At 37.5% G+C, this 26,822-nt stretch overlaps 1 protein-coding gene across 4 annotated transcripts in view; it reads right to left on the bottom strand.

The window, feature by feature from the left end:
- Nucleotides 1-9,684: 9,684 nt before the first annotated feature.
- The window catches only part of ZNF81 (zinc finger protein 81), an 83,098-nt gene continuing 65,960 nt past the window's right edge, over nucleotides 9,685-26,822 (bottom strand). For all 4 annotated transcript variants that reach the window (XM_010358448.2, XM_030933963.1, XM_030933964.1 and 1 more), the window contains 2 exons: nucleotides 24,818-24,913; nucleotides 9,685-11,566 (listed from right to left, as the gene is read on the bottom strand). In XM_010358448.2, coding sequence (XP_010356750.1) covers nucleotides 9,858-11,566; nucleotides 24,818-24,913 — 1,805 coding nt within the window. In that variant the 3' untranslated portion in view covers nucleotides 9,685-9,857. The remainder of the gene's footprint in view (nucleotides 11,567-24,817; nucleotides 24,914-26,822) is intronic.

Genomic DNA, 26,822 nt, shown 5'->3' on the forward strand with positions numbered 1-26,822 from the left:
AAACAAAAATGAATTGAACTTGTTAACATTAAAAACTTTTGGCCTTATGTTATTTAAATGAAAAAGCAAACCTAGAAGAAACTGTTTGCAAAATATACATCCAACAAAGGACATATACCTAGGATATATAAAGAACACTTACAATTCAATAATAAGACAAATAACTGAGTTTACAAATGGGCAAAATATTTAAAAAGATACATCAACCAAGATGGTATACAGATGGTAAATAAACACAAGAAAAGATGCTCAACAGCATTACTTATTAGGGAAGTGTAACTTAAAACCACAGTGAAATACCACCACACCCCCATTAAATGACTAAAATTAAAAATAATAATCATACCCAATGAAGCAACTGTAGCACTTACATACTGCTGGTAAAAATGTAACATAGTACAACCACTTTGGAAAGCAGTTTGACAATTTCTTAAATAATTAAGTATATACCTACCATATGACTAAGCCATTCACTCCTAGGCATTTACTCAAGAGAAATGAAAACTATGTCCACACAGACTTGTAAACAAATGTTCACATCAGTTTTATTTGTAATAGCCAAAAGCTAGAAATATAAATTTCCATCAAAACATGAATGGATAAACAAATTCTGATATGTCCATATAATGAAATAACACTTAGCAATAAAAAGGAATGAATATAGACGCATATAACAACATGAATGAATCTCAAACAAATTATGCTGAATGGAAGGAGCCAAACAAGAGTGCTTATAGTATTATTCCATGTGTATAAAATTGTAGGAAATGCAAACTAATCTATAACAATAGAAAATAAATCCGTGATTACCTGTGGATGGGGGAAGGATGTGGGGAAAGAGGGCTGGATGACAAAAAGGCATAAGGAAACTTTTTTGGGGTGATGGATATGTTCGTTATTTGTATTGTAGTGATGGTTGGAAAGGTGCACACATGTCAAAACTCATCAAATTGTACACTTTAAACAAGTTCCACTTATTGTATGTGAATTCTACCTCATTAAAACTATAAAATATGTTTTGGGGACAATGGGAGAAATTTGGAAATGGACTAGATATATCATAGAGTTAGACTGATAATGATATTCCAGGTATGTGGGAGAATGTCCTTATTTTTAGGAGATGAATGCTCAATTATTTATGGATATGTTATATCTATAACTTACCACTGATATTTCAGGAAAATTTACATATAAACTCTTAAATCTAGATGGATGTTATATAGGTTGTACTGTGTTTTCAATATTTCTACATGATTGAAAATATACATAATTAAGATGTGGGAGAAATAATGTTATATTGTTTTATTGTCTGTCCTCTTCTTTGGATATATATATATAATCTTTATTAACCTGGAATGCAACCAAATCTTCTCTGGGAAAATCTCCAGGGAGGGAGACATTCTCTATCTTTACTATCCTGGAATGTAAATAAATCTGAGCAAATTGCTCGTTAATGTCTAAACATGAAGAACATGAGATTCAAGGAGAATTGTCTCTGAAGAGAAGGCTAGAGTCAGTCACACAAAACTGAAAAGAATAATGATGTGAAATGAATGTTGATTGGCAGAAAATGAATGTAGAAGATGGCAAAGACATCTTACATATGCATAATTGATGTCCCTGAAGAAGAGAAGAAATGGATCAGAAAAAAAATGTTAAGCAAAATAAAACTTCCCTGAAATGAATGATTGGAATGGCTCACTATAACTTAGGTAAAATTAATACACAAAGATTAGGACCAAAGCATATGCTTCCATAGATCCTTAACTTCAAGAATAAAGAAAAGAATCATATGGCAGAAAGGCACATTATGTACAAGAAAAAAGAGAGCAAGTTTGTCTAAGACTTCTCAATAATATCACTCAATTTTAGAACAGCAGCATCTACCAAATTCTCAGGCAAAGAAAGTATAAATATGTCAATCAGGGAAGCATAACAACTATGAGTATTATGGAATAAGGGATGCATGCAAAATTTATAGAAGTAGCTGGGGAAGGTTTAGAAGTGGGAGTTAGAAGACTAGAGAAATCACTAAACCAGCCCTTTTGAGACATTAGCATAGGTGGATAAATCAGAGCTTTCAGGAAAATCTGAAAAGCCAGGCACATCTAGCTGCTGATGTGGGACTGCCAAGAGAAGCTGATGGAGAAGTCCATGAGAAGCCTTTGTGAGCCTGCAGCCAAGCATCTAGTGGTAGACCTGGGGCTACTGTTGGTCAGCAGGGCTGGAAGATGGAAAAAAGGGCTGGATATAGAGTGGAAGATAGGAAAAATTGGAACCTGCTGGGTACCTCTGCATCTGTCCTTCACTGTCTCTAATCTCAAAGACTTTCACAGCAATAGTTGCTCCTTCCCTTTGACTTTCCAAATCTCATGTAATTTCTACTTTAGCCAACTCTCATTTCTCAGTATAACCCAAACGACAGTGTAATCTAGTCCAATAGCTTGATATTTTTCTATGAGAAAAATTGCTTTATGGTGAAGTAACACTACCTGAATTCAGAAATTCCTCTGAGTTTGCTCAACTGCTTTGTTTACTTCCAAAATAGCATTCATCAAAGCCAACAACCTCTGTGTCACAAAATCAAGAACCAATTTTCCCATCCTCATATGAATTGACGTCCAATTTGGACAAGTCCTCCATTAAAACACTGTTTCTATGAGCCTCTTGCTCACCTGGTATGTTTTTACCTCTCTGACTGCTCCTTCTCATTATCATCTAGAGATATATCCTTCTCAACCCAAAGCACAAGCTTCGGTCTTACGCCTGCTTTTCCTGTTACTCCCTACATTTTCTTTAGTTGGATGACACTAAGATGCCAGAAACAAGCTCTCAAATCCCACCTCAATGTCCCAAGCACACAGAGTTGTAGGGGGACCTATGCGAGCTCAGGAAGTGAGGTGTATCTAATACCCATTAAGAAATTCTCTCCATGCATAGTTCTAAGAGCTCTACACAATATGCATTAACTTCTTGTTAATGAACTGTGTACCTGCAAAAAAAGATAAGTGGAAATCCTAATCCCCAGAACATCAGAATATAACTTTATTTGGAAATAGAGTACAGAGGTAATTAAGTTAAAATGGGGCCATTAAAATGAACTCCAATCCAATATAACTAGTGTCCTTATAAAAGGGGAAATTTGGAAACAGAGCCAGACACGCAGAGGGAACATGATGTGAACAAACACAGGGAGAAAACAGCCATCTGATAGGAATAATGCATCTATAAGCCAAATAACACCTGAGGCTCTCAAAAGCTAGGAGAGAGGCATGGAACAGTTCCTTCCCTAGCACCTTCAGAGGGAGCATGGCCCTGCTGACACCGTGATTCAGATCTCCAGTCTCAAGAACTATGAGACAATTTCTGCTGTTTTAGGCTGCCCAAATGTGGTACTTTGTTATAGCAGCCCTAGGAAAGAAATATGCTTCTTAGTCAAATCTATGGTAGGTGCTAGTGTGTACATCTTTTGTAGATGAAAATCATCAGGACAGAGAAGTTAACTAACCTTCCCAAGGTCACATAAGCTAGTAAATTGGTAGAGTGAGGATTGAAACCCTGGCAGATGGCTTCCTGAGCCTATCTACCTAACCACTATGCAACCTATCTTTTAATATTTTTAACAGCATTGTTCCCAGTGACTAAAAAGGGTTGCAAATGGGAGTGAATAAATTTTAACAATGCAAATAGTTTAATACATTATTGTATATCCACCCCATAAACTATCATGCAACCGTTCAAAAGAAGTATTGTTGAATAATAATAAAGCAAGCTGCAGAGATGGTTGTATGTTATGATCCCATTTTTGAAAATCAAATCCTTATGTAACTTCTGCTTACAGGCATGGGAACATATGTATGTCTATATATGATTATGAGCACAGAGCAGAGATTAAAACATGAAAGTGAAGTGTTCACAGTAGTTTATTAGTATTGGTTATCTGTTACGGAAGAATAGTGGAGGAAGGAATGCAATAAACAATGAATGTATCAGTTAGCTTTTTGCTGGGTTGTTATCATGCCACCCAAAACTTAGTGACTTAAAACAATTAACGTTTTAATCCATTATTCTGGTAGTTGTTTGGGATGGCTGGGACGGATGGCAGAACCTTCCTAATCTGGGCCAGTGTATTATTAACCTATTACTGTGTAACAAATTACTTAAAATTTAGCAGCTTAAAACATTTATTATCTTGCAGTTTCTGTGGGTCAGGAATTCAAGTGTGGCTCAAAAGATGCCTCTGACTGAAGGTCTCTCATGAATCAAGCTATCTGGCTTACAGTCAAGCTATCTGGCTGTGGTCCTCATCTAAAGGCTCAACTAGGGGAGGATATGCTTCAAAGTTCACACATGTGGGCCTTTCCACAGGGCTATCTCATGATGTAGCAGCAGGTGTCCCCTATGATGAGCCATCTGAGAGAGTAACCAAGCACCCAAAATGGAAGCCACAGTCTTTTTGTAACTAATCTTGGGTATGACATCCCATTACCTCTGCCTCATTCTATTCACTAGAACCAAGACACTAATTCCAGTCCAAACTCAAGAGGAGGGGATTATATAAGAGTGCGAATACCAGGAGGTGGGGATCATTCAGGGTCATCTCAGAGACTGCCAGCCAAAGTTGCCTTGACCAAGACTGGATGCCTAGGGTAGCTTCATTCACATGTCTGGCAGTTGAAAATCTGGTTGGTGTAGGGTATCTCAACTGGGATGGCTGGTCTTTGCTCCATTACTGCTCCATGTGATCTCTCTCATTTTCCAACAGTACAGTTCAGGCTTTTCCACACATGGGTTCAGGATTCCAAAGAGCTGCAAAAGAGGGCAAGCCTCATTGTGCAGGCACTTCTCAAGTCTCTGCTTGTATCATATTTGTTAATGTCCTATTGGCCAACAAAATAGCCAAGCCCAGTTGCAGGGGTTGAAGAAACAGATTCTACCTCTTGATGGGCGAAGTGGCAAAGTCACACTGAAAAGGGGCATATATTCGTATAGTAGGAGACAATGGAGACTGTCCAGACTTCCAGTTTCTGCCTAGCACGTAGACATCTGGAAAGAACACTGCTCCCATCTTTATAACAAGAATAAAGCTGGGTAATCTGCAAAAACATAAGTTTTCTTGAACCCATCAGAGAGCTAAGATTACAGAGCAACCAACTAGCCTGAAATATAATAAAAGACAAGTGCCTCTCCTGGGCCATCTGTGGTACAGCAGGAAGGAAGATGAGGCCACTATATAAGCAGTAAGAATTCAACAAGAATTTTTAATGAATTGCTAAAGGCTGAGTGCAGGAGACTCATGAGAGCTGTAGACCTAAGGGTAGTTGGTCTCTACTTGCAGGCACTTCTCCATAGACATCCACTGAGTGCTCGCAAGAAACACGGGGGCAAGGAAGAAGACTGGAGAAAGTCTACCTCTGTGGGGTAGGCCTGCAAGGGGGCTGCTGCTAATATAGAAATGGCACAAAGCTCCAATGGAACCCTACTCCCCCACAGAACAAAATCCTTAAGCCACTAAAAGAAGTGCAGCAAACCCTGTTGCCCTCAGGACACAGGTGAAGATTCACTGTGACTAGAGTGAGGGAAATGGAAAAAAAAATTCCACCCATGATAAAAAGGCAGGAAATCATCCTGGGCCCAGATCATTAAAGGCCTTCTACCAGTGGAAGAGGGCAGGATCACTAAAAAATCCCACCCTCAATACCCAGGGATTCGGGGCCTGACAAAAACCAAGGCTGGCCCAGGAAAACCCGTGTCCCCAACTCACCAGGTCAGCAAGAACCAAGTAATAACAGTTGTCTACTACTAATGTAGAGGCAATAACATGGAGCGAGACCCTCCCTGAGATGCAGGCACACAGGAAAGGCCTACAGGCCTAAAGGCAAGTGTGGTCTGGGAAAAATAAAAATTCTCTGGGCAAACCAGTGCCTACCTCAAGCGGAAGATAACATTAGAGGAATTTTAAGTCTATGGTACAGCAAAGGTAACACTGGCAACAAAGAAACACAAATTCAGCCCAACTCCTGATTAGATGGATTCAATCTCCCCATGCTAATGGCCTATCAAAAGGGCAACCATGGCTATTTCCAGGAATAACTACTGTTTACCTCAGTTTCTACTATCCTACATACAACATCTGACATTCAGCCAAAAATTATTAGATGCAAAAGAGCAAGAGAAGACAACTCACCATCAAGAGACAAAGCAATCAATAGACCTAGACTCAGTTGACCTAGTAGTTGGAACTATCAGACAGGGAGTTTAAAATAACTATGATGAATATGTTAGAGGATATTATGGGCTGAGTGTTTGCATCCTCCCCAAAATTCATATGTTAAAATCCTAATCCTCAATGTGATGGTATTAGGAGGTGAAGCCTTTGGGAGGGAGGTAGGTAATGTGGGTGGAGACCTCATAAATGGGATTGGTGCCTTTATAAAAGGGATCCCAAAGAGTTCCCTAGCTGTAGACATGGGAAAATACAAGGAGAAGTCAGCAGTTCGCAACCTTGAAGAGGGCCGTCACCAAGACTTAACCATGCTAGATTCTGATCTCAGACTTCCAGGCTCCAGAACTGTGAGGAATAAATTTCTGTTGTTTATAAGCCACCAAGTCTATGGTGCTTTATTATAGCAGCTCAAACTGACTAAGACAAAGGATATAGGGGAAAACATGAACATGCATGAAAAGATGGGGAATTTTGGCAGATATATGAAAACTGTAAGAATCAAATGGAAATATTAGAAATAAAAATAAAACATAACTGAGTTGAAGAATGCCTTCAATGGGCTCATCAGTAGACTTGACAGAGCCAGGGTAAGGGAAAAAACATCAGTGGATTTGAAGATGGATCAACAGAAATTATCCTAACTGAAACACAAAGAGAAATAAAGACTGAAGAAGGACACATATATAGGGATGAAGATATCTGTAGCATTTTTCTACCTAACACAGTGTGTCTTCTGGTCACAAATTATTCACATTACCACCCCATGCAAAAATGTTCACCCCTATTCCAGGACCTCCAAATTTCTCATCCAAAATTGTGGCATCAAGTTCCAATCCAGGATCTCAAGTATTCTGTATCAGGTTCAGTTGTGGCTGAGGTTCCTTGGGTACAGTTTTTCAGTTTCTTGATCCAGATACCTGTGAGCTAAATGACAAGTTACATGTCCCCCAACACACACCCAATATATACAATGGTGGGATAGGTACAGGATAACTATAATAGACACTCCCATTCAAAAAGAGGAGGACCAAGAGGCACATTATCAGTCACTGTTCCATAACAATTCTGAAATCCCACAGAGCAAACGTTGTCAGTTCCCTTGGCTCCAGGGGCAGATAATATTTCTTGATTAGGGCACAGTTCTCCCTGGGAATGGCTCCCCAGTCCATTTTAATATATTGTTCTTGGGTGTTCCCTCTGAGATATCCTTCATTTTCCATAAGAAATGGACTATGTTTGCATCTGAGTAACTTTCTCAGCTTGTATCCTATTCATAGAAGTTAGGGAGGCGAATCCAGAGGCCACTTTTCATTTTGAACTGTTGCAGTCCCTGGAAGTCCAACCTGGAGGTGGTTTTACTAGTAAAACTCTATTAAAAACTTTGTGAGTTTCCTATGAATCTGGTTTGGATCTACTCCTTTCCCCAAATGCCACATCAGCAATTCATTTTAAGATAGGTCTCTCTCCACTTTGAGCAGTATGTCAGGCTTCTATGGGACAATGTCATGATTTTTAGAAGCCCTTAAATTTAGCTGAGATGGTCTCCTAAGCACCAACTGAACTATTTCACACATTGTAATAAAGAGTCTTAGAGATACAACCATGATTTGATCTTTACCCTGAGGCCATTATCTACCTTGAGAATATTTAGATAGCTGGAGAAACTAGCGATGTGAAACCGTTATTTTTCAACCCAGCAATCCTTGGATTTTCCGTCTTTCTTCTGAATTCTGCTTGCCAAAGAAACAGTTATTTCTTTAGTTCATTTCTCTCTTTCTGTATCTTATCATATGCAGCTAAAAGAAGCAAGCTGATACTTCCCAAATTCTGCTGCAAATCTCCTTAGCCAGATCCGTAAGTTCGTTTGGTCCATTCTCTATCTTCCCACAGAGTATGGTGATAACTGTTTTTCTATATTTTTCCCTACTAAATAACATGGGTTGTCACCTATCCAACTTTGTTATTTGAGGAAAAACAGTTTTCCTCACTGTTTTTTCCAGTTTCTACCTGCGACTCAGACCCAAAGTCAATGCCACATGTCACGTTTTGGTCCACTATGCCCCCTCCCCCAAACATATACTTTCAAATATTACTTAGCATTTTCTGTACAACAAACTACCCCCAAAACTTATGTTGCTTAAAACTATACTCATTTTATTTATCTCACAATTCTGTAAATTGGCTGGAATAACTGGTATGGCTCTTCTGGGCTAGGCTGGCTCAGCTGGGGCTAGAGGTCTTGGAAAACCTCACTCCCAATTCTGACAATTGGTAGGCTACTTGGTCTAAGGGGCCTCAGCAAGGCTGGCTCACCACTGCTCCATGTGGTGGTTCCTCACCCCCCAGTAGGGCAATTTGAGATTTTTCAGGTTTGGAAAGAGCAGCAAGAGAGGGTAAGCTTCAAGGCAGGCTTTGCACACTTCTCAAGCTTCTTATTGATTCTCTTTGCTAATTTCCATTGGCCAAAGAAAGTCACATGGCTAAGTTCAAAGTCAAGTAGTAGACAAAGAGACGCTACTTGGGATGGGAGGAATCTGTGGCTACTTTGCATTGTACCATAATGAAAACAAACAAGAATACTATGTCATGGAAACCAGTACGAATGATAGGATTATATTTGTGTGTTCCTATAAAATTATATCTGCAGATGTGTGTATATATAAAATCAAAGTGACTTTTAAATTGTGGATTCACTTGATAGAAATATTCAGTAAGAAACATATTTGATAGACATATTCAATAAGAAACATTTGATGGACATAAATATGTCCATCATAATTTATGATGGACATAAATTTGAAAAAAAATTTAATATTCCTCCTGTTATGCACTGTGTTCTGCCACAAACACCCTATAGAACTGACAGTAGGTCTAATCAGTTATATTATTTGCTGCACTACCTTTCATTTTGTTATCACTTTAAATTGCTTAATATAACACAGTAAATATGACCATCATTTACATAATTTTGCATTATCCTTCCTATAAATAATTTGGTAACAATTTGACTTATAATACTTTCTATAGGAAGGCTTTTCCTAACACACCAAACTGACAACGTTTTTCTCAGTATGACTTCTACTATATTTCATGAGGCTGTGCAAATTCTCTCTCCATCAATGCATTTTTTTTTTTTTTTTTTTTTTTTTTTTTTTTTTTTTTTGAGACGGAGTCTTGCTCTGCCGCCCAGGCTGGAGTGCAGTGGCCGGCTCTCAGCTCACTGCAAGCTCCGCCTCCTGGGTTCACGCCATTCTCCTGCCTCAGCCTCCCGAGTAGCTGGGACTACAGGCGCCCACCTCGTCGCCCGGCTAGTTTTTTGTATTTTTTAGTAGAGACGGGGTTTCACCATATTAGCCAGGATGGTCTCGATCTCCTGACCTCATGATCCGCCCGTCTCGGCCTCCCAAAGTGCTGGGATTACAGGCTTGAGCCACCGCGCCCGGCCCCATCAATGCATTTTTAAGAGAGTTTCTTCTGAATAATTTTTTCCATCTCAAGTTAGATAGCCTGATACTTTTCCTTATACAACATATTCATATAGGATCTCTCTTGGATGAATTTTGTAATATATAGTTAGACCTGACCTTTGTCAGCCTTATAAGGCTCTCATTTTCAAGAAACAGGATTACTTTCATGTATGAATATTGCGATGCATACTGAGAACTGATTTCTGGGTGAAGCCCTTTCCACAGTCACTGCATTTATACGGTTTATCTCCAGTATGAATTGTCTGATGTTTATTGAAATTTGACCTATCAGTGAAGGCTTTCCCACATTCTGCACATATATATGGTTTCTCCCCTGTGTGAATTCGTTGATGTACTTTGAGATGTGGTTTCTTGGAGAAGGATTTCTCACAGTCAGGACATTTATAAGGCTTCTCTGTAGTATGAATTCTCTGATGTGTAATCAGCTCTGACTTCTGGATGAAGGCCCTCCCACAATCAGCACAAACATAGGGTTTCTCTCCAGTGTGAATGGTCTGGTGTTTATTGAAATTTGACCTGTCGGTGAAGGCCTTCCCACATTCAGCACATATATAAGACTTTTCTCCAGTATGAGACTTCTGGTGAGTATTGAGATTTGACCTGTTGGTGAAAGCCTTCCCACATTCAGTGCATATATAGGGTTTCTCTCCTGTGTGAATTCGCTTATGCATCTGGAGTTGTGACTTAGAAGGGAAAGATTTCCCACAGTCACTGCATTCATAAGGCTTCTCTCCAGTATGAATTCTTTGATGTGCAATCAAGTGTGCCTTCTGGATGAAGGCCTGCCCACATTGAGTACAGATATAGGACCTCTCTCCTGTATGAATTCTCTGATGCATCCTGAGGGTTGATTTTTGGGTAAAGGCTTTCCCACACTCACTGCATTTGTGATGTCTCTCTCCAGTGTGAATTTTCTGATGTATATTGAGGGCTGAGTTCAGGGAGAAGCCTTTACCACATTCACTGCATTCAAAGAGTTTTTCTCCAGTATGAGTTGTCTGATGCCTGAGTAGAGATGACACCTGGAAAAATGATTTCCCACATTCATTGCATTTATAGGGTTTCTCTCTAGTATGAGTTTTCTCATGCATAATTAATTCTGAATTCTGGATGAAGGCCTTCCCACATTTAGTACATATGTAGAGTTTTTCATCTCTGTGAACTCTCAGATATATACTGAGTAGTGGCTTCTGTGTAAAAACATTTACACATTTGCTAAGCTCATGAGGTTTTTCCACAGTATGAATTTTCTGAGGAGCAAAGAAGTGTGACCTCTGGGTGAAGATCTTCCCAAATTCAGTACATGTGTTCGCTTTCTCTCCAATGGGAAATTTCACATTTTGACTGAGTGAGCGTTTGAGGCTGAGGACTTTTCCACATTGATTACGTTCACAGAACTTCACTCCTGTATGTGTATTTTCGTGGTGATTATAAGAAGAGCTCTGGGTGAAAACCTGACCATGCCCAATAGTTTTATCCAGGTTCTTTGCTGCATTGCTTTTATTATGAATATGTAAGTCTAAATTATGCTTAAAACTCTTCCCAAATGAATCACGTTTATGGGGTCTTTTCTGTGAAAGAATGTGGTTTGGGCTTGGATGAACAAATTTTCCAATGTCTTTATATTCATAATCCCACTCTGTATTCAATATTTTCTTATTGAGGAAAGAGGTGCGACTCAGAAGTTTGTTTTGTTTTTCCTGACATCTCTTTATCTCTTCAGCATCTTGCCACAATTCTTCTAAAATAGAGTATAATGAATCATCTCTTGTATCTTCACCCTCCATTTCACTATGAAGTGTAGATTTTCCAGAAATTCTCTTCTGGGAAGGCTTAATTCCAAATTTCCCATCTAAAAAGAGAAAGAAAAAGTAAAATTGACACAAACAATAGACCGCAAGAGATTAAAAGGTACACATAAGCTAATACAAGCCGAACACATGGAAATCAGTAAATCTCATGATGACAATGATGACAGGAAATACATATATAGCACTTTTATGTGCCAAACTCTTACATGACACTTACAATATTCCAGGCACCGTTCTAAGAAATATATGCAGTCACGCATTGTGTGACAACAGGGATACTGTCTGAGAAAGCTGTCATTAGGCGATTTCGTTGTTGTGCAAACATCATAGAGTATGTAGTACTTATAAAAACCCAGATGGTATAACCTACTACACATCTAAGCTATATGGTATAGAATATTGCTCCTAGGCTACAAACCCATATAGCATGTGACTGTACTGACTACTGTAGGCAACTATAATACAATAGTATTTGTATGTTTAAACATATCTAAACATAGAAAAGGTAATGCATTGCACTACAATGCAGCAATGGCCGTGATGTAACTAGGTGATAGGCGTTTTTCAATTTCATTACAATCTTAAGGCACTCAATATCATTATGTGGTCCATGACTGTACATATGAACTCATTTAATCCTTTCAGAGGTCCTATGAGGTATCTACTACTACTATCCACCTTCTGTAGATAAGAAAAGTGAAGCTCATGACAGTTACATAATTTGCCATAAAACATGGTTATTAAGTGTTGGAGGCTGGCGTTCAACATAAGCAGTCTAGTTCTATTTTGGTAGGAAGCTTGGCTATTAGGTAGGGTGGACAGAAGATTGATAATACAAGAGTTTTCAGGGGAAAGATCTAGGAGGGCCTACGCTTGGAGTTTAAGTACTCATTAGCTTTCAATTCTAAATCCTCACTAATTTTGCTTATCAGCAAAAATACAAAATTCATGTGATAAAAATAATTTATTCATGTCTATAAAAATATTGTAGTCATAGCCATCCTAACCTATACAAACAATAAGTAGATGTCTATACTCCAACTCTCCATCCAGGTATAATTGTTTTCTTGGACCTACATTATATATGTATATAACAAAAAATAGCAGAGAAGACAAGTCATCTGTGGTAGAGACTGAAAGCTATCCACTAGAATCTGTTTCCCCATTCTTTTGCATTTAACAGAGTAGCATCCAGGCATATGGATGCCCAGTCATAGAGCATTTCTCAGTCTCCTTTGAAATTAGTGTGGCCATGTGACAACGTTCTCATCAAGAGAATGTGAGAGAAAATGACAGTGCCACTTTCAGATGGGAGCATTGAGACCACAGGCATGTTTTCTCCACATCCACTTCTACCTTCTTGCTTACTAAAACCTGGACTTGGCAGAAACACAGAGTCAAGCACGCAGATCCCACAAAAATCCTAAGAGATGGTGGAGTAATGTGTGTTGGAAGGAGGTTGGATTCCTGAACAATCATGAGCAATGAGGTGTCCCATAAGAGGGAAATGCAATTCTTTACTATTTTAGTCACTATATTTGACAATCGATTGCTACAAATTAGCGTTAGCATAATTCAGACATTATTCTTGCCCAGGGTAGGAATTACAGATGTTTCCATTCCTAGTACAGTACATGAGACATATTAGATTATTGATAAATAATTTTAACATGAATAAATTATACCACTGGCTTTTTCAATAAGAGATTTTTAGATACTGAGAATGCTCTGATTCATCAAACCCACTTGTCCCCTTTTAGTCGGTTTGATACTGTACTTCAGACACACGTCCCATCCAAAATCTCATCCACCTATTCTTAGGTTGTATTTGTATTCTCACACATCTGGATTTAATTTATTCTGGAAATACTAAGCACTGGATTCCTAGGCATGGTTTTAGAAGCAGTTCTACTTTTTACTTTATTTAAATTATAAATCCCTTGCTGTACCGGACAATTATTTATTACATCACTAGTACCAATGTTCATCGTAAAAAATTTGTTCCTGCAATAAATAGCTTCTCTATACCTCTCCTGAGCCCCCGATTCTATGAACAGTACATAAATGAAGAGTCATCAGTCTAGAAAAAAGAGCTGCTCATGCGAGCTTACATTCTACTTGTCACACACAAAGATGCCTCAAAAAAGAGTGCAGTTTATTTTCAAATCAAAGGACATATTGTCCTCTTTCCCCATTAAGCCTGCTTAGCATTTTCTTTTGTGCCATTAAAAAAGGTATGTGTGCTTCATAAAGCAGTTTAAGAATTTTTTACTTGGAAAATTAATCTAATCATATTGCTAGTAAATTTTTTTCTTCTGAATGTCAAAAGCAGGCACTCTCTATGCTACTCATTTTGCTAATCCTTGTAATAGACTCCTAATTATAACAGAAACACAATGTGTAAGAGGGTAAACTTTTAAATATTTGGTGCCATTGTGTTTACTTCCCAATAACAATCTTCGTTGAATTCCTCTCAGTAGAATTTTTTTTTTAAATCCCTCTAAAACACAGCAAAATTCTATTCTTATCACCCACAAATTCAATTAGTTTATATTGGTAAGTATTTTCTTCATGCTTAGCATTTGAATAATGAAAATAAGATACGAGCTCTTATTTTCAGACTTTCAAAAATTACTGGGGGCAAAAGCATCTGGGACATGGGGAAACAGAAATGGGGAATAATAATAAATAATGGAGTAATAAATCTGGAATAGGTAAGGGCCATTTCATGGAATAGATGAAAGCCTGAACACAAAAGAAAAATGTCTATTACCTGGACAGGCAGAGCACAAAATAATAAAAAGCCCAGATACACAGATACACTTCATATATGCCAGGCATTAAAAACAAGGTGAACGATTTGAAGTAAGCATAAATTAAGGAAACTGTACAGATAAAATTTTAAATTGGGAATAATGGTAATCTTATAGATGGCACTGAGAGAAAAGTTATTGGTCATGTGTTATATAATATGGAATAACTGTAAGATTACTTCATAAAGGTAATGACAAAGATAAATGCAATGTCTTAGGTAATGAAATCTATCAGTAGCATTTCAAAGATAAACTGGAAACAAGAATGGAATCTGCAGCTTCCATTAGGAACAGAATAATCCAAGCATAAGAAAATACAAACCTGTTTTGGAGTGATGTTACTGGAACTAAGATGAGAGGCTAATTAGTATTCTTTAAAAAAGTAAAAATAGGAATTGCAGAGTAATTAGTAAGAGAAGACAGCTAAGATGGAAGAAACAAGAAACAGCAGAATCTGACAAAATTTGGAATGTGAGGATTCCTGATTTGGGTAATGATGACGCCAATTCCTCCCATATTGAGGATGAATAAAGTAGACTATTCAATGGGAATTGTGTGGTATGCAGGTAAGTAAGTACTAGAGCACAATTATAATACAGCACCTAGTGGTGTCAACATGGAAGTCATCAGAATACAAATAAAATCCTTAAGTGTTCCAAATGGAAGACCCCTTTGAGTTAATTACTATTGGAACAGATATCCTGAAGACAGTAAATGGTACTCCTAGCTAGTGCATCTTAGTGGAGAAAAAAAGCCTCTATGAAAAGTAAATGAGACAATTAGGTACAAATAAAGAAGGAAGAGAAAAAACTGTATGGTTAGAAAAGATAAAATAGGATCAAGCAATTAACAGAGGGGAAACCTAAATGGATAGCAGATAATAAAAGGGGGGAAAATAACACAATACCACTTTACATCCATTATATTGGCCACAAGATAAGAAATCTGAACGATGCTGAGTGTTGGCATAAATGTGGTAAAATAGGCACACTTGTGGATTGCACATATACTCCAATGATCAAGCAATACCAATTCTATATAAACATTCCTGAGGAATAATCTCATAGGCTAATTATTTTTTACTGAGTTATAATTTATACATAGTAAAGTACAGATATTAACTGTAAAGCTCAATGAATGTATGCAAAGCTATATAGTATAGATCTTAGCTGTAAAGCTGAACTCCAGTACTCATATGTATACATCCATGTAACCAAAACTCAGATGAAAGTAGAAAACATTTTAATTAACCCAGAAAATTCCCTGGTGGCCCTTTCCCATCAATAATTGACTCTCTGAGGTAACCACCATTTTGACCATAGATTGCCAATCACTTATCATCAATATTATCACAATCACAGATTAGTTTTGCTTGGCCTTGCTTGAACTTTATAAAAATTGAATCATAAAGCGTATACCCATTTTCATGTCTGGCTTCTTTTGTTCAACAAATTTTTTGAGGTTCGCCCAAGTTCTGGTAACAGTAGTTCATTCTTTTCATTGTTGTGTAGTATCACATTGTAAGAATGTAGCATAATGCTCATCTATTCTCCTACTGATGGACACTTGAGTGGTTTCAAATTTTCAGCAATTATGCTAAAGCTGGTATAAGCATTCTTGTACATTTCTTTTAGTGAATATATGTGCTCGTTTCTCTTAAATATATGCCCAGGAGCAGCACTACTGGGCCACAGAATTGTTATACATTTAGTGTTAGTAGGTAATGCCTATCTTCCAAAGTGGTTGAAATAATTTACACTCCTACCATCGATGAATGTGAATTCCAGTTGCTCTAAAAACTCATCAACATTTCATAATTGTCAGTCTTAAATTTTAGCCCTTTTTTGTATGTATGCATGTGTGTAGGGCTGCCACATTGTGGTTTTAATTTACATTTCTCTGATGAGTAATGATCTTTAGTACCTTTTCATATATATAATGCCAATTTGAATACTTCTTTTTCCAAATGCCTGTGTCTTTTACCAATTTTTTTCTCTGCTGATTTGTGAGAGTTCTTTATATATTCTGAATACAAAGTCATTTGTCAAATATATGTATTGCAAATATCTTCTCCCAGCTTATGGCTTCCCTATTAACTTTCTTAATGATATCTTTCAAAGAGTAATTCTTTATTCTAATATAGTTCAATTTACTATCAAATAAGATATGAAGTGTTCTCTCTTTTTTTCCTTCAAAAGAACATGAATAATATTGGTGTTATTTCTTCTCTAAATGACCAGAGTTCACCAATGAAGCCATGTGGGTTGAGAGCTTTGTTTGTGGATAGGTTTTAAATTAAAAGTTCAATTTCTTTAATAAATAAAAATACTACTATGATTTTGAGCTTTTTTCTTGTGACATTTCTTGTAATTTCTGTTTTTCTAAGACTGTTCATTTCATTTTGGTTATCAAATTTTTGGGGATAAAGTTGGTCATAATATCTTCTTAGTATCCTTTTAAGGCCTGTAAGATTTGTAATGATGTTTCTTTTCTCATTCATGGCATTGATAATCTGTGTTTTCTCTTTCTCCTCCTTGATTGATCTTGCTAAATTTATCAATTGTATTAATCTTTCAAAGAAGCAAATTTTGGCTTTGGTAGTTTTCACTTTTGCATGTCCTGAGGTGCAAACTTAGATGGTCAATTTTTAATCTTTTAAATTTTCTGGTAGATATATATATAATAAGAAACTTTCATCATAGTGCTTCAGTTTCATCTCACAAGTTCTTTTTGTTTGTTTGTTTGTTTGTTTGTTTTTAGATAGAGTCTCACTCTGTTGCCCAGCCTGGAGTGCAGTGGTGCCATCTTGGCTCACTGCATCCTCTGCCTCCTGGGTTCAAGTGATTCTCCTGCCTCAGCCTCCCGAGTGGTTGGGATTACAGGCACCTGCCACCACGCCCAGCTAATTTTTGTATTTTTAGTAGAGATGGGGTTTGCCATGTTGGCCAGGCTGGTCTCAAACTCCTGACCTTAGGTGATCCACCTGCCTCGGCCTCCCAAAGTGCTGATTACAGGTGTGAGCCACTGCGCCCAGCCCCACAAATTCTGATGTGTCATATTTTCACTATCATTTCACTCAATATATTTTCATTGTGATATCTTTTTTGACTTATGGGATATTTGGATGTGTGTTGCTTACTTTTCAAACATTTAGATATTTTTTAGTTGGTTTGCTGTTTAGAGTTTTAATTTAACAGTGGTTAGAGAACATACAGTCTATGATTTCAATCCTTTGAAATTTGATGCAAACAGCTTTATATCCCAAAATAGTCTATTCTGGTGAATGCGCCATGTATACTTGAAAAGAATGTGTACTCTGTAGTTGTTGGATGTAGTAATCTATGTATGTCGATTACATCATATTGGTTTATCATGTTCTAGTCTTCTACCTCTGTAGAGATTTTGTGTGCTTGTTTCAACAGTTAGAAAAATAGGTATGTTAAAATCTCCAACTATGATTGTGCATTTTGTCTACTTCTCCTTTTAATACTGTCAATGTTTACTATATATTTTGAGGCTATGATATTAAGTACATAGAAAATTAGGTTTATATATGTATATATATTCCTGTTGAATTGAACTTTTATCAACTTCAGAGAGAGAGGGCACACTGGCGAAGATACAAGACATTAAAGTGACAATACAACAAAAAAAACTTATGCCAAAAAAATTGACATCTTAGATGGAATACACAAACTCCTTGAAAGAACAAATTATTAAAACAAGAAGAAATAAAAAATCTGAATCTTCCTATATTAAAGAAACTGAATTTGAAATTAAAGACAGTCCCACAAAGAAAACTTCAGATGACCCAGATGAGTTCAGTGGTGAATTTTATCACATATTTAAGAAAAAGAAATTTAAAGTAACCTTACACCAAATCACAAGAGGCGTGAACACTGAAAAATTCTAGCAAATATAGCAAACTCTTTCAGAAAACAGAACAGGTATGAAATTTCCAAACTCATTTTATGAAGCTAGAATTAACATGATACCGAAATCAAAGATATAATATTATAAGGGAACCCCCCCCCACACACACACACACAACTAAAGACCAATATTTCTCAAAGACATGGAGATTAAGATCCTTACCAAATATTAGCAAATCAAATCGAGAAATGCATAAAAAGATAATACACCATGATGAAGTAAGGCTTATCTCAGGAATGTAAGTTTAATTTGACATCTAAAAATCAATAAAATTCACCATATTAGCAGAACAAAATGCACTTTTCAAAAAATACATAAAAAGCATTTGGCATTTAGAAAATTCAACATCAATTCATGTTTAAGACTCTCATCAAACTAGGAATAGAAAGAAATTGTCACAAATTAATAAAGGGCATCTAAGAAAAACCACAGCTAATACACCTAATGGTGAAAGACTGAAAGTTTTTGCCTTCAGATTGGGAACAAGATAAAATAAAAATAAAGAGCATATAGACCAAAAAGAAAATGAATGACAGGCATGATAATGTTTGCAGAAAGTTTTATGGTATTTATTCACAAAAAGACCCACTAGAATTAATAAGCAAAATTTAGCAAAGTCTCGGAATACAAGGTCAATGTACAAGAATCGATGGTAAGAGTTCTACTTCCAGTATGGAGAAGTAGGCTTCTGAAAAAGACCCTTCTACAGATAGTAAATGTAACCTCTTGAAAAATAAACAAAAATAAAAAACCAAACAAAAGCAGGCAGATTTTGGAGGGGAGTCAAAAGTTAGAGGAAGTGACTAGCATGTAGTGAGTTCCCCCTTTCTCAGGTTTCTGTTGAGAGTAGCTGCACTCCTAGCAGCAATGTGGAGCAGCTAAAATTCTCATGAAAGCTTGTCATCCTTTTGCAAGAGGAATCAGGAAAAGTTGGTCTGGGCACCCAGGGCCACTAGAGATTAAGGGGGCAACTCCAAAAGAAAGAATCAAAAAAAGCAAATTCCTAATTCTGCGTATAAAATCTGCCTAAGTCTCTGGCTGACCCCTCAACCTTGCATGGGTAGAGCAAACTGAAAGCAGGACTGAACTGCGACCTGAGTTGCCACTCACCTTTCGTGAGACAGCATTTCCAGTGTCAGTTTAACCTAGTTAATTGCCTGCTGTGATAAGAACACTGGCATTCTTCAGAACAATATAACAGAATACCATGTTACCATAACATTGATAATGTTCAGGACACAATCCAAAATTACTCAAAATATGATGGAGCCGAAAAATGTTCTTTTGATCACTCTCCAGCATCTTTAGTAGTTAGTTTTAAAAATATGTTTTCCAGCGTTAACAATTTTTGTCTGTCTGGCAGATTACTTCAATATAAACAATTCTTTAATAGTAGAACTTGAGTTAATTTTTGTATAGGATGCGAAGTATGGGTCAAAGTATGAATTTTTCTCCCTAATACTGACATCCATTTGTTCCAGCACAATTTGAAAAGACTTTCATTTCTCCCTTCAAATTACATTGGCACCTTGGTCAAAAGTCAGTTGTCTGTATATTAATGGGTCTATTTTTAGTCTCTCCCTTCTGTTCCATTTATATATTAGTCTGTCTTTACACCAATACCATACTGTCCAGATTGCTATAGCTTTAAAGTAAATCTTAACATTCGGTAGTATCAATCCTCCATACTTTTTCTTCTTCCTCAAGACTGTGTTGATCATTCTAGGTCTTTTGCATATCCATATAAATTTTAAAATCTCTTTGTCAGTTTTAACCCCCCCAAATTACAATAATTGAATGAACAAGTAGAAGACAAATTAGTAAGGCATTAGAAGATTTCAACAACATGGAACCAACCTGAGTTGTAGATTATAGAACAACGTACCCATCAACAGCTGAACACACATTCTTTGCAGGGACACACAAAACATTCCCCTAGGTAGACCACATGCTGAAATCATAAAGGGTATGCTCTCAGACCACAACAGGATTAAATTGGACAACACAGAGGAAATAGACAAAATTCCTTGAAAAGTACAACTTACTATGTCTGGCAAAAGATGAAACAAAAAATCTGAATAGCCCCATGTCTATTTAAAAAATTGGGTTTGTCATTAAATCCTTCCTGTCAAGAAAACTCTAGGTCCAAATGGCTTTCTTGGTTAATTCCATGAAACATTAAAAGAAATAATAATCTCACACAAAGTATTTCAGAAAATAGAGAAGGGAACACTTCACAACTCATTTTAGTAGCCAGTATAACCATAATATCAAAACATGACAAGACATTGAAAAAAAAGAAAACCATGAACCAAATCACTCATGAAAAAGGTAAACTTTTAAGTCAAATAACAGTAAGTAGAGTCCAACAATATATAATAAAGCTAATACATCATAATCAACTAGTATTTATCTCAGAAATGCAAGGTTAATTCAACATTTAAAAATCAATGAATTTACCACAATTACAGAACAAAAAATGCTCATGTATTTAATATCACTCCAATAGATGCAGAAAAAGCATTTGACAAAATTCAACAATCAATCATGATTTAAAAAAAAAAAAAACTATGAAACAAGCTAGGATTAGAAAGGAACTTACATAACCTGCTAAAGGGCAGGTACAGAAAATCTACAGCTAATATCATAATTAATGGTGAAACACTGAAGTTTTTACCCACAATATCAGAACCAAGACAAACATACCCACACTCACCCCTTCCATTCAACATTGAACTGAAAGTCTTAGATAGTAAAAGAAGGAAAATAAATTAAAACATGAGCTTGGAAAGGAAGATGTAAAAGTGTCTCTATTTTTAGGTGATAATCATTACTTATATGAAAAACCCTGAGGAACTTAAAAGAAAACTAATAGGTAGATTTAGCAGTGCCTCAGGATACAAAGTTAATGCACGAAAATCAATCACTAGCAACTTATACTAGCAATAAACAATCTAAAAATAAAATTTTAAAAACTTTATATTAGCAATGAAAATCAAAAAATAAAACTCAAACAATGTCATGTAAAACAGAATAAAAAACATCAAGTACTTAGGGATAAACTTAATGAAGGATTCCTATGACCTCTATGCTGAAAACTATATAATTCTGCTAAATGAAATTAAAGATCTAAGTAACTGCAGAAATATGCCATGTTCATGGGTTAGAAGGCTCACTATTGTTAAGATGTCAGTTCTCCTAAAATTGATCTACAGAGTCAACTGAACTCCAAACAAAATCCCAGTAGGCTTTTTTGTAAAAATTACAAACTGATTATAAAATGTATATGAAAATGCAAATGACCTAGAAGAACAAAGTAATTTTTAAAAAGCAAAGTTGAAGAACTTATACTACCTGATTGAAGATTTACTGTAAAAACTACAGTAATAAAGATAGTATGGGTTTGCTAAAAGGATAATGTATTAACTATATTTTCTTATTTTCTGTACCCTTGATGTTCTGGCATCTAGGGCTTAACTGATCCTGGAGAGACTGCCCCCTCCCAGTGATAGCTAATTCTAGAGATTAGGAAATAACTTGAACTTGAGGGTGCCTTTCATATGCAAAACAGCCAATACACAGCCCATATCCACAAATACCTCTTTTACTGAGCTTTCACAGGTTGAGCCACTATCCCCCTGCTCTAATCACTCCAGGGCCAGGTACCAAGCAACTGGGGACAGTCCCTATACCCTAGAGCCCAGTGGAATTATTCAAACTAGCCAATCTTAAATCTGCCTAGCCTTCTGGCCCTGCCTAGTCCATTCCTTCCCACAAAACCTAAATAAAGGCTCTGGCCCATGCTTTCCCCTCACTCCTTCTAGATCCCAACTGACCCTGGTGCTTCCACATGTGTGATATGTGTGGCCCTGTATGGTGTGGTATGCCTCCGCCTCTTGGGAACTGTAACAAACTATCTTTCCAGTGGCAGTTGTCTCCTAATCTGTTGGCTTCATGAAACCTAAATAATAATAAAACCTATCTTTTAAAGCAGACAGACAAATAGATTAAAATTGAACAGAAAAGAGAGACCAGATACAGGCTCATACACATAAAGTGAATTGATTTTGATAAACATACCAAGGAAATTCAATAGGAAAAAGAAAGCCTCTTCAACAAATGTTTCTGGAACAATTAGATATCAGTATTGAAAAATGAATCACAGACCTAACTGAAAAAGTTACAATGATAAAACTTGTAGAAGAAAGTATGAGAAAATCTTTGTGCCTTGTGGTAGGCAAAGATTTCTTTTTTTTTTTTTTTTTTTTTTTTTTTTTTTTTTTTTTGAGACAGAGTCTCACTCTGTCGCCCAGGCTGGAGTGCAGTGGCCGGATCTCGGCTCACTGCAAGCTCCACCTCACCGGTTTACACCATTCTCCTGCCTCAGCCTCCCGAGTAGCTGGGACTACAGGTGCCCGCCACCTCGCCCGGCTAGTTTTTTTGTATTTTTTAGTAGAGACGGGGTTTCACCGTGTTAGCCAGGATGGTCTCGATCTCCTGACCTCGTGATCCACCCGTCTCGGCTTCCCAAAGTGCTGGGATTACAGGCTTGAGCCACAGCGCCCGGCCAGATTTCTTAAACAGATTGCAAAAGGTACTAACAATAAAACAGATGATAAACTGGACTTCATCAAAATTAAAATGTTTGCTCTTTGATGGGCACCAAAAAGAAAATGAAATTTCAAGCCACAGATTGGAACAAAATATTAGCAATACATATATCTGGCAAAGGATTTGTATCCAGTAAATATATTAAAAATCACTAATAAGAAGACAACCTGATTAAAAAATGAGAAACATATGAGTAGATATTTCACACCAAAAAATGTTTATGGTCAATAAGCACATAAAAAGATGCTTAACATCATTATTCTCATAAGATAAATGCAACTTTAAATGATAACATCCACTATAATAGCAAAAATAAAAGAGTTTGATGATAACAAGTGTTGATGAGGATGTGGAGCAACAGGAATCTTTATGTATTGCTGCTGGGAATGTAAAATGGTACAGCCAATTTGGAATACAGTTTGACAATTTCTTCCAAAGGTAAGTATACACATATTATATGACCTAACAGTTCCAATCTTAGGTATCTACCCAAGAAAAATGTAAACGTATGTTCACAAAAAGACAGACCAGAATGTTCACTGCAGCTTCATTCATAATAACCAAATATTAACCACCTATAGGTGTAGAGATTAACAAATAGTAATATATTTATTCCATGAAATACTATTCATCATTCGAAAGGAATAAACCAGAGATATACTTAATAACATGGATGAATTGCAAAATGATTATGCTGAACAAATGAAGCCAGACCCAAAAGAGTATGTAAGGTATTATTCCATTTATATAAAGCCCTAATAAAGACAAATCGAATCTAGAGTGATAAAAAGCATGTCAGTGGTTGCCTGGGGTTGTATGTATTGACTACAAGGGGCATGAGGGAGCATTCTGTGTGAAGGAATGTTACATATCACAATAGGGGTGGTGGTTACACTGGTGTATACCTTTATCAAAACTCATCAAACTGTCCACTTAAAATAGATACACTTCATTCTGTGTAAATTCTCCCTTAATAAAATGGATTTTGACCAGGCGCGGTGGCTCAAGCCTGTAATCCCAGCACTTTGGGAGGCCGAGACGGGCGGATCACAAGGTCAGGAGATCGAGACCATCCTGGCTAACACGGTGAAACCCCGTCTCTACTAAAAAATACAAAAAACTAGCCGGGCGAGGTGGCGGGCGCCTGTAGTCCCAGCTACTCAGGAGACTGAGGCAGGAGAATGGCGTAACCCCGGGAGGTGGAGCTTGCAGTGAGCTGAGATCCGGCCACTGCACTCCAGCCTGGGTGGCAGAGCCAGACTCTGTCTCAAAAAAAAAAAAAAAAAAAATGGATTCTAAAAGAAGAAATGCTAAGTGATAGTGACAATAAAGTCAGAAGATGGGAGAGAGGCACTAGGCCATGGGAAGGTAGAGAGGAGTGAGGAATCTGAAGGTGATAACTTACAAAGGCAAAGGGAGGTAAGGCTCCTTGTAGATGAGAGTTTGTTGGTACCTTAGAGTGAGAAGGTGAGAACAAAAGAAAGAATAAAGTGCAAGAGTACTAGGAAGAACAGAAGCCAGGCAACCAACAGATTTTCAAAAAATCAAATCCAGTAAAACTGAAATGTATGTGATAATAATCTAAGACTCTGGGGTGTGGTTTAAGGAATTACACATAAAAATGGGATGGAAGGAAAGAATATCCAAGAACGCAAGACCTCTAGTCAAGAAGCCTGGCATATGATCCAGAGTATAGGAATTGGGGCAATTCTCCTGGAAGAAAGCCAAGCAAAAAGACAGGTGATAACAGTAAGAGAAATAAAGGGAGAGAACAATTTGGCACCCGAGAGGCCAATGCTACCTATCCTCAAGCAATTTCTAAAGTTTCCAACCTTTAAGCAGTAACAGCATTTTAAAGGCATCAGTCTTCCTTAGGGTAAAAAAAAAAAAAAAAATTACTTCGTGTCCCCATCTGCCTGGGTCACACCCACTCACCTGAACAGCTCTGATGTGGGGCTTCCCCTTCCAATGTCCATGGCCCCTCTCCTTGCTCCAACTTGAAGATGACCTCTGGTTTGGGAACTTCAAACCCTGTTAACAGGACATGATAGAGAATTGGGTCCAGCAAATTGCTTTCCATTTGTTCTTTGGAGAAGTAACCACATTTCATTGGGAACTGAGTAATAATCATAGAGGTGAAAAGGGACTGAAGAATCTCAGACAAATCAAGGAGGACACCATAATACAGTTCAGATGTACCAGATAGCTCAGTGGTGGTGAAGGGAAACACAACGAGGCTCTATATTGGTGTCCTAAGGCTGCTGTGACACAGTACCAAAACCTGGTGGCTTACAATAGAAATTTATTGTCTCTCATGTCTAAAGGCTAGAAATCCACAATCAAGGTGTCAGCAGGGTCATGCTCTCTCTGATGGATCTAGGAGAGAACCCTTTCTAGCATCTTCTAGCTTCTAGTGTTTGTCAGCACTCTTTGGCATTCCTTGGCTTGTGAATACATCACCCCAGTGACATGGCTGTCTTTTACCTGCGTATCTTCTCATTGTCTTCCCTCTACACATGCTTGTAGCAGCAATACCCCAATTTCTGCCTTCACCTTCATATGGCATTCTCCCTGTGTCCAAATTTCCCCTTTTTATAAGGACACCAGTCAGATTACAGTAGGGCCCACCCTAATGACCTCGCTTTAACTTGATTACCTCTGTAAAGACTCTATTTCCAAATATGGTCACATTCTGAAGTACCGAGGGGTAGGATTTACACATAGTTTTTGGGGAAGACAAAATTCTACCCACAAGAGTCTTCCCTCTAGTTCCCCAAAATTCATGTCCTTCTCACATGCAAAATACATTCACCCCATCCCAACATCCTCCAAAGCCTTCAGTCATTCTAACATCAACTTGTAAGTCAAAAATCACATCTCGACATCGTCAACTAAAAGTCTCAAATCTCATCATCTAATTCATCCAAATCAGTATGGATGAGACAGGATATAATTAATCCTGGGGAAAAATTCCTCTCTATCTGTGAACCTATGAAACCAGACCACAAGTTATCTGCTTCCAAAATACAATGGTGGGACAGGCATAGGATAGATATTCCCATTTCAAAAGGGAGAAACTGGAATGAAAAAAGAGATCATGGGACCCAAGTCTGAAACCTAGCAGGGAAAATTTGATTAGATTTTAAGGCTTGTGAATAATCTCAATGGCTCCATGATCTGTCCTCTGAGCCCACTGGGTGGCAGGCAGCCCTGAGCCAGGAATGATGCCCTTCACTATTACCCCTAATGGTCCACTAGCAAAATTTTTGCTACCTGTCTCTGTGACCTTATGCTCTGCTCTTCTAGAGGTCTTAATTCCAAAGGGAGAAATACTTCCACCAGGAGACACATAATGATTCCACTAAACTAAAAGTTAAAACTCCCACCTGACCACTTCGGGTCCCTCGTGCTCTTGAATCAAGTGGCAAACAAGGGAGTCATGGTTTTGGCTGAGGTAACTTTGATCATGGTTACCAAGGGGAATCCTTACATTGCCCAATTTTAGCAAGATTCCTGTTAAGTCAGTTTAGCTAGAATCCCCCAACCTCAATATCCAATCACACTTGATATCTGATCAAATTCCTGACCTATCCCCCACATAATATTCAATCACCCTCACCTGCCTTCTCCAAGAATCTTGTCAGGTCAGTTTAGTAACAATCCCCCTTTACCCCTGATGTCTCCTCTTAGTCATTTTCCATCTACTCGCCCCACTCTGCTCCTGGGCTATATTTATAAATCCCCACTCATCTATGTTGTATTTGGAATTGAGCCCAGTTCTATACCAAAGTATCTTTTCCCCTATTGTAATAATTCTGAATAAAATCTATTTTCACCGCTTTAACTATTGTCCAGCTCTGGTTTTCTTTGACAGTTTTGGTGCCACAACTCAGATAAGATCATTGATCACTGGACCCCAGACTTCTCACCCAGAATCTGA

Source organism: Rhinopithecus roxellana, chromosome 7 (genome assembly GCF_007565055.1).
Source record: "Rhinopithecus roxellana isolate Shanxi Qingling chromosome 7, ASM756505v1, whole genome shotgun sequence".
Taxonomy (NCBI): Eukaryota; Metazoa; Chordata; class Mammalia; order Primates; family Cercopithecidae; genus Rhinopithecus; species Rhinopithecus roxellana.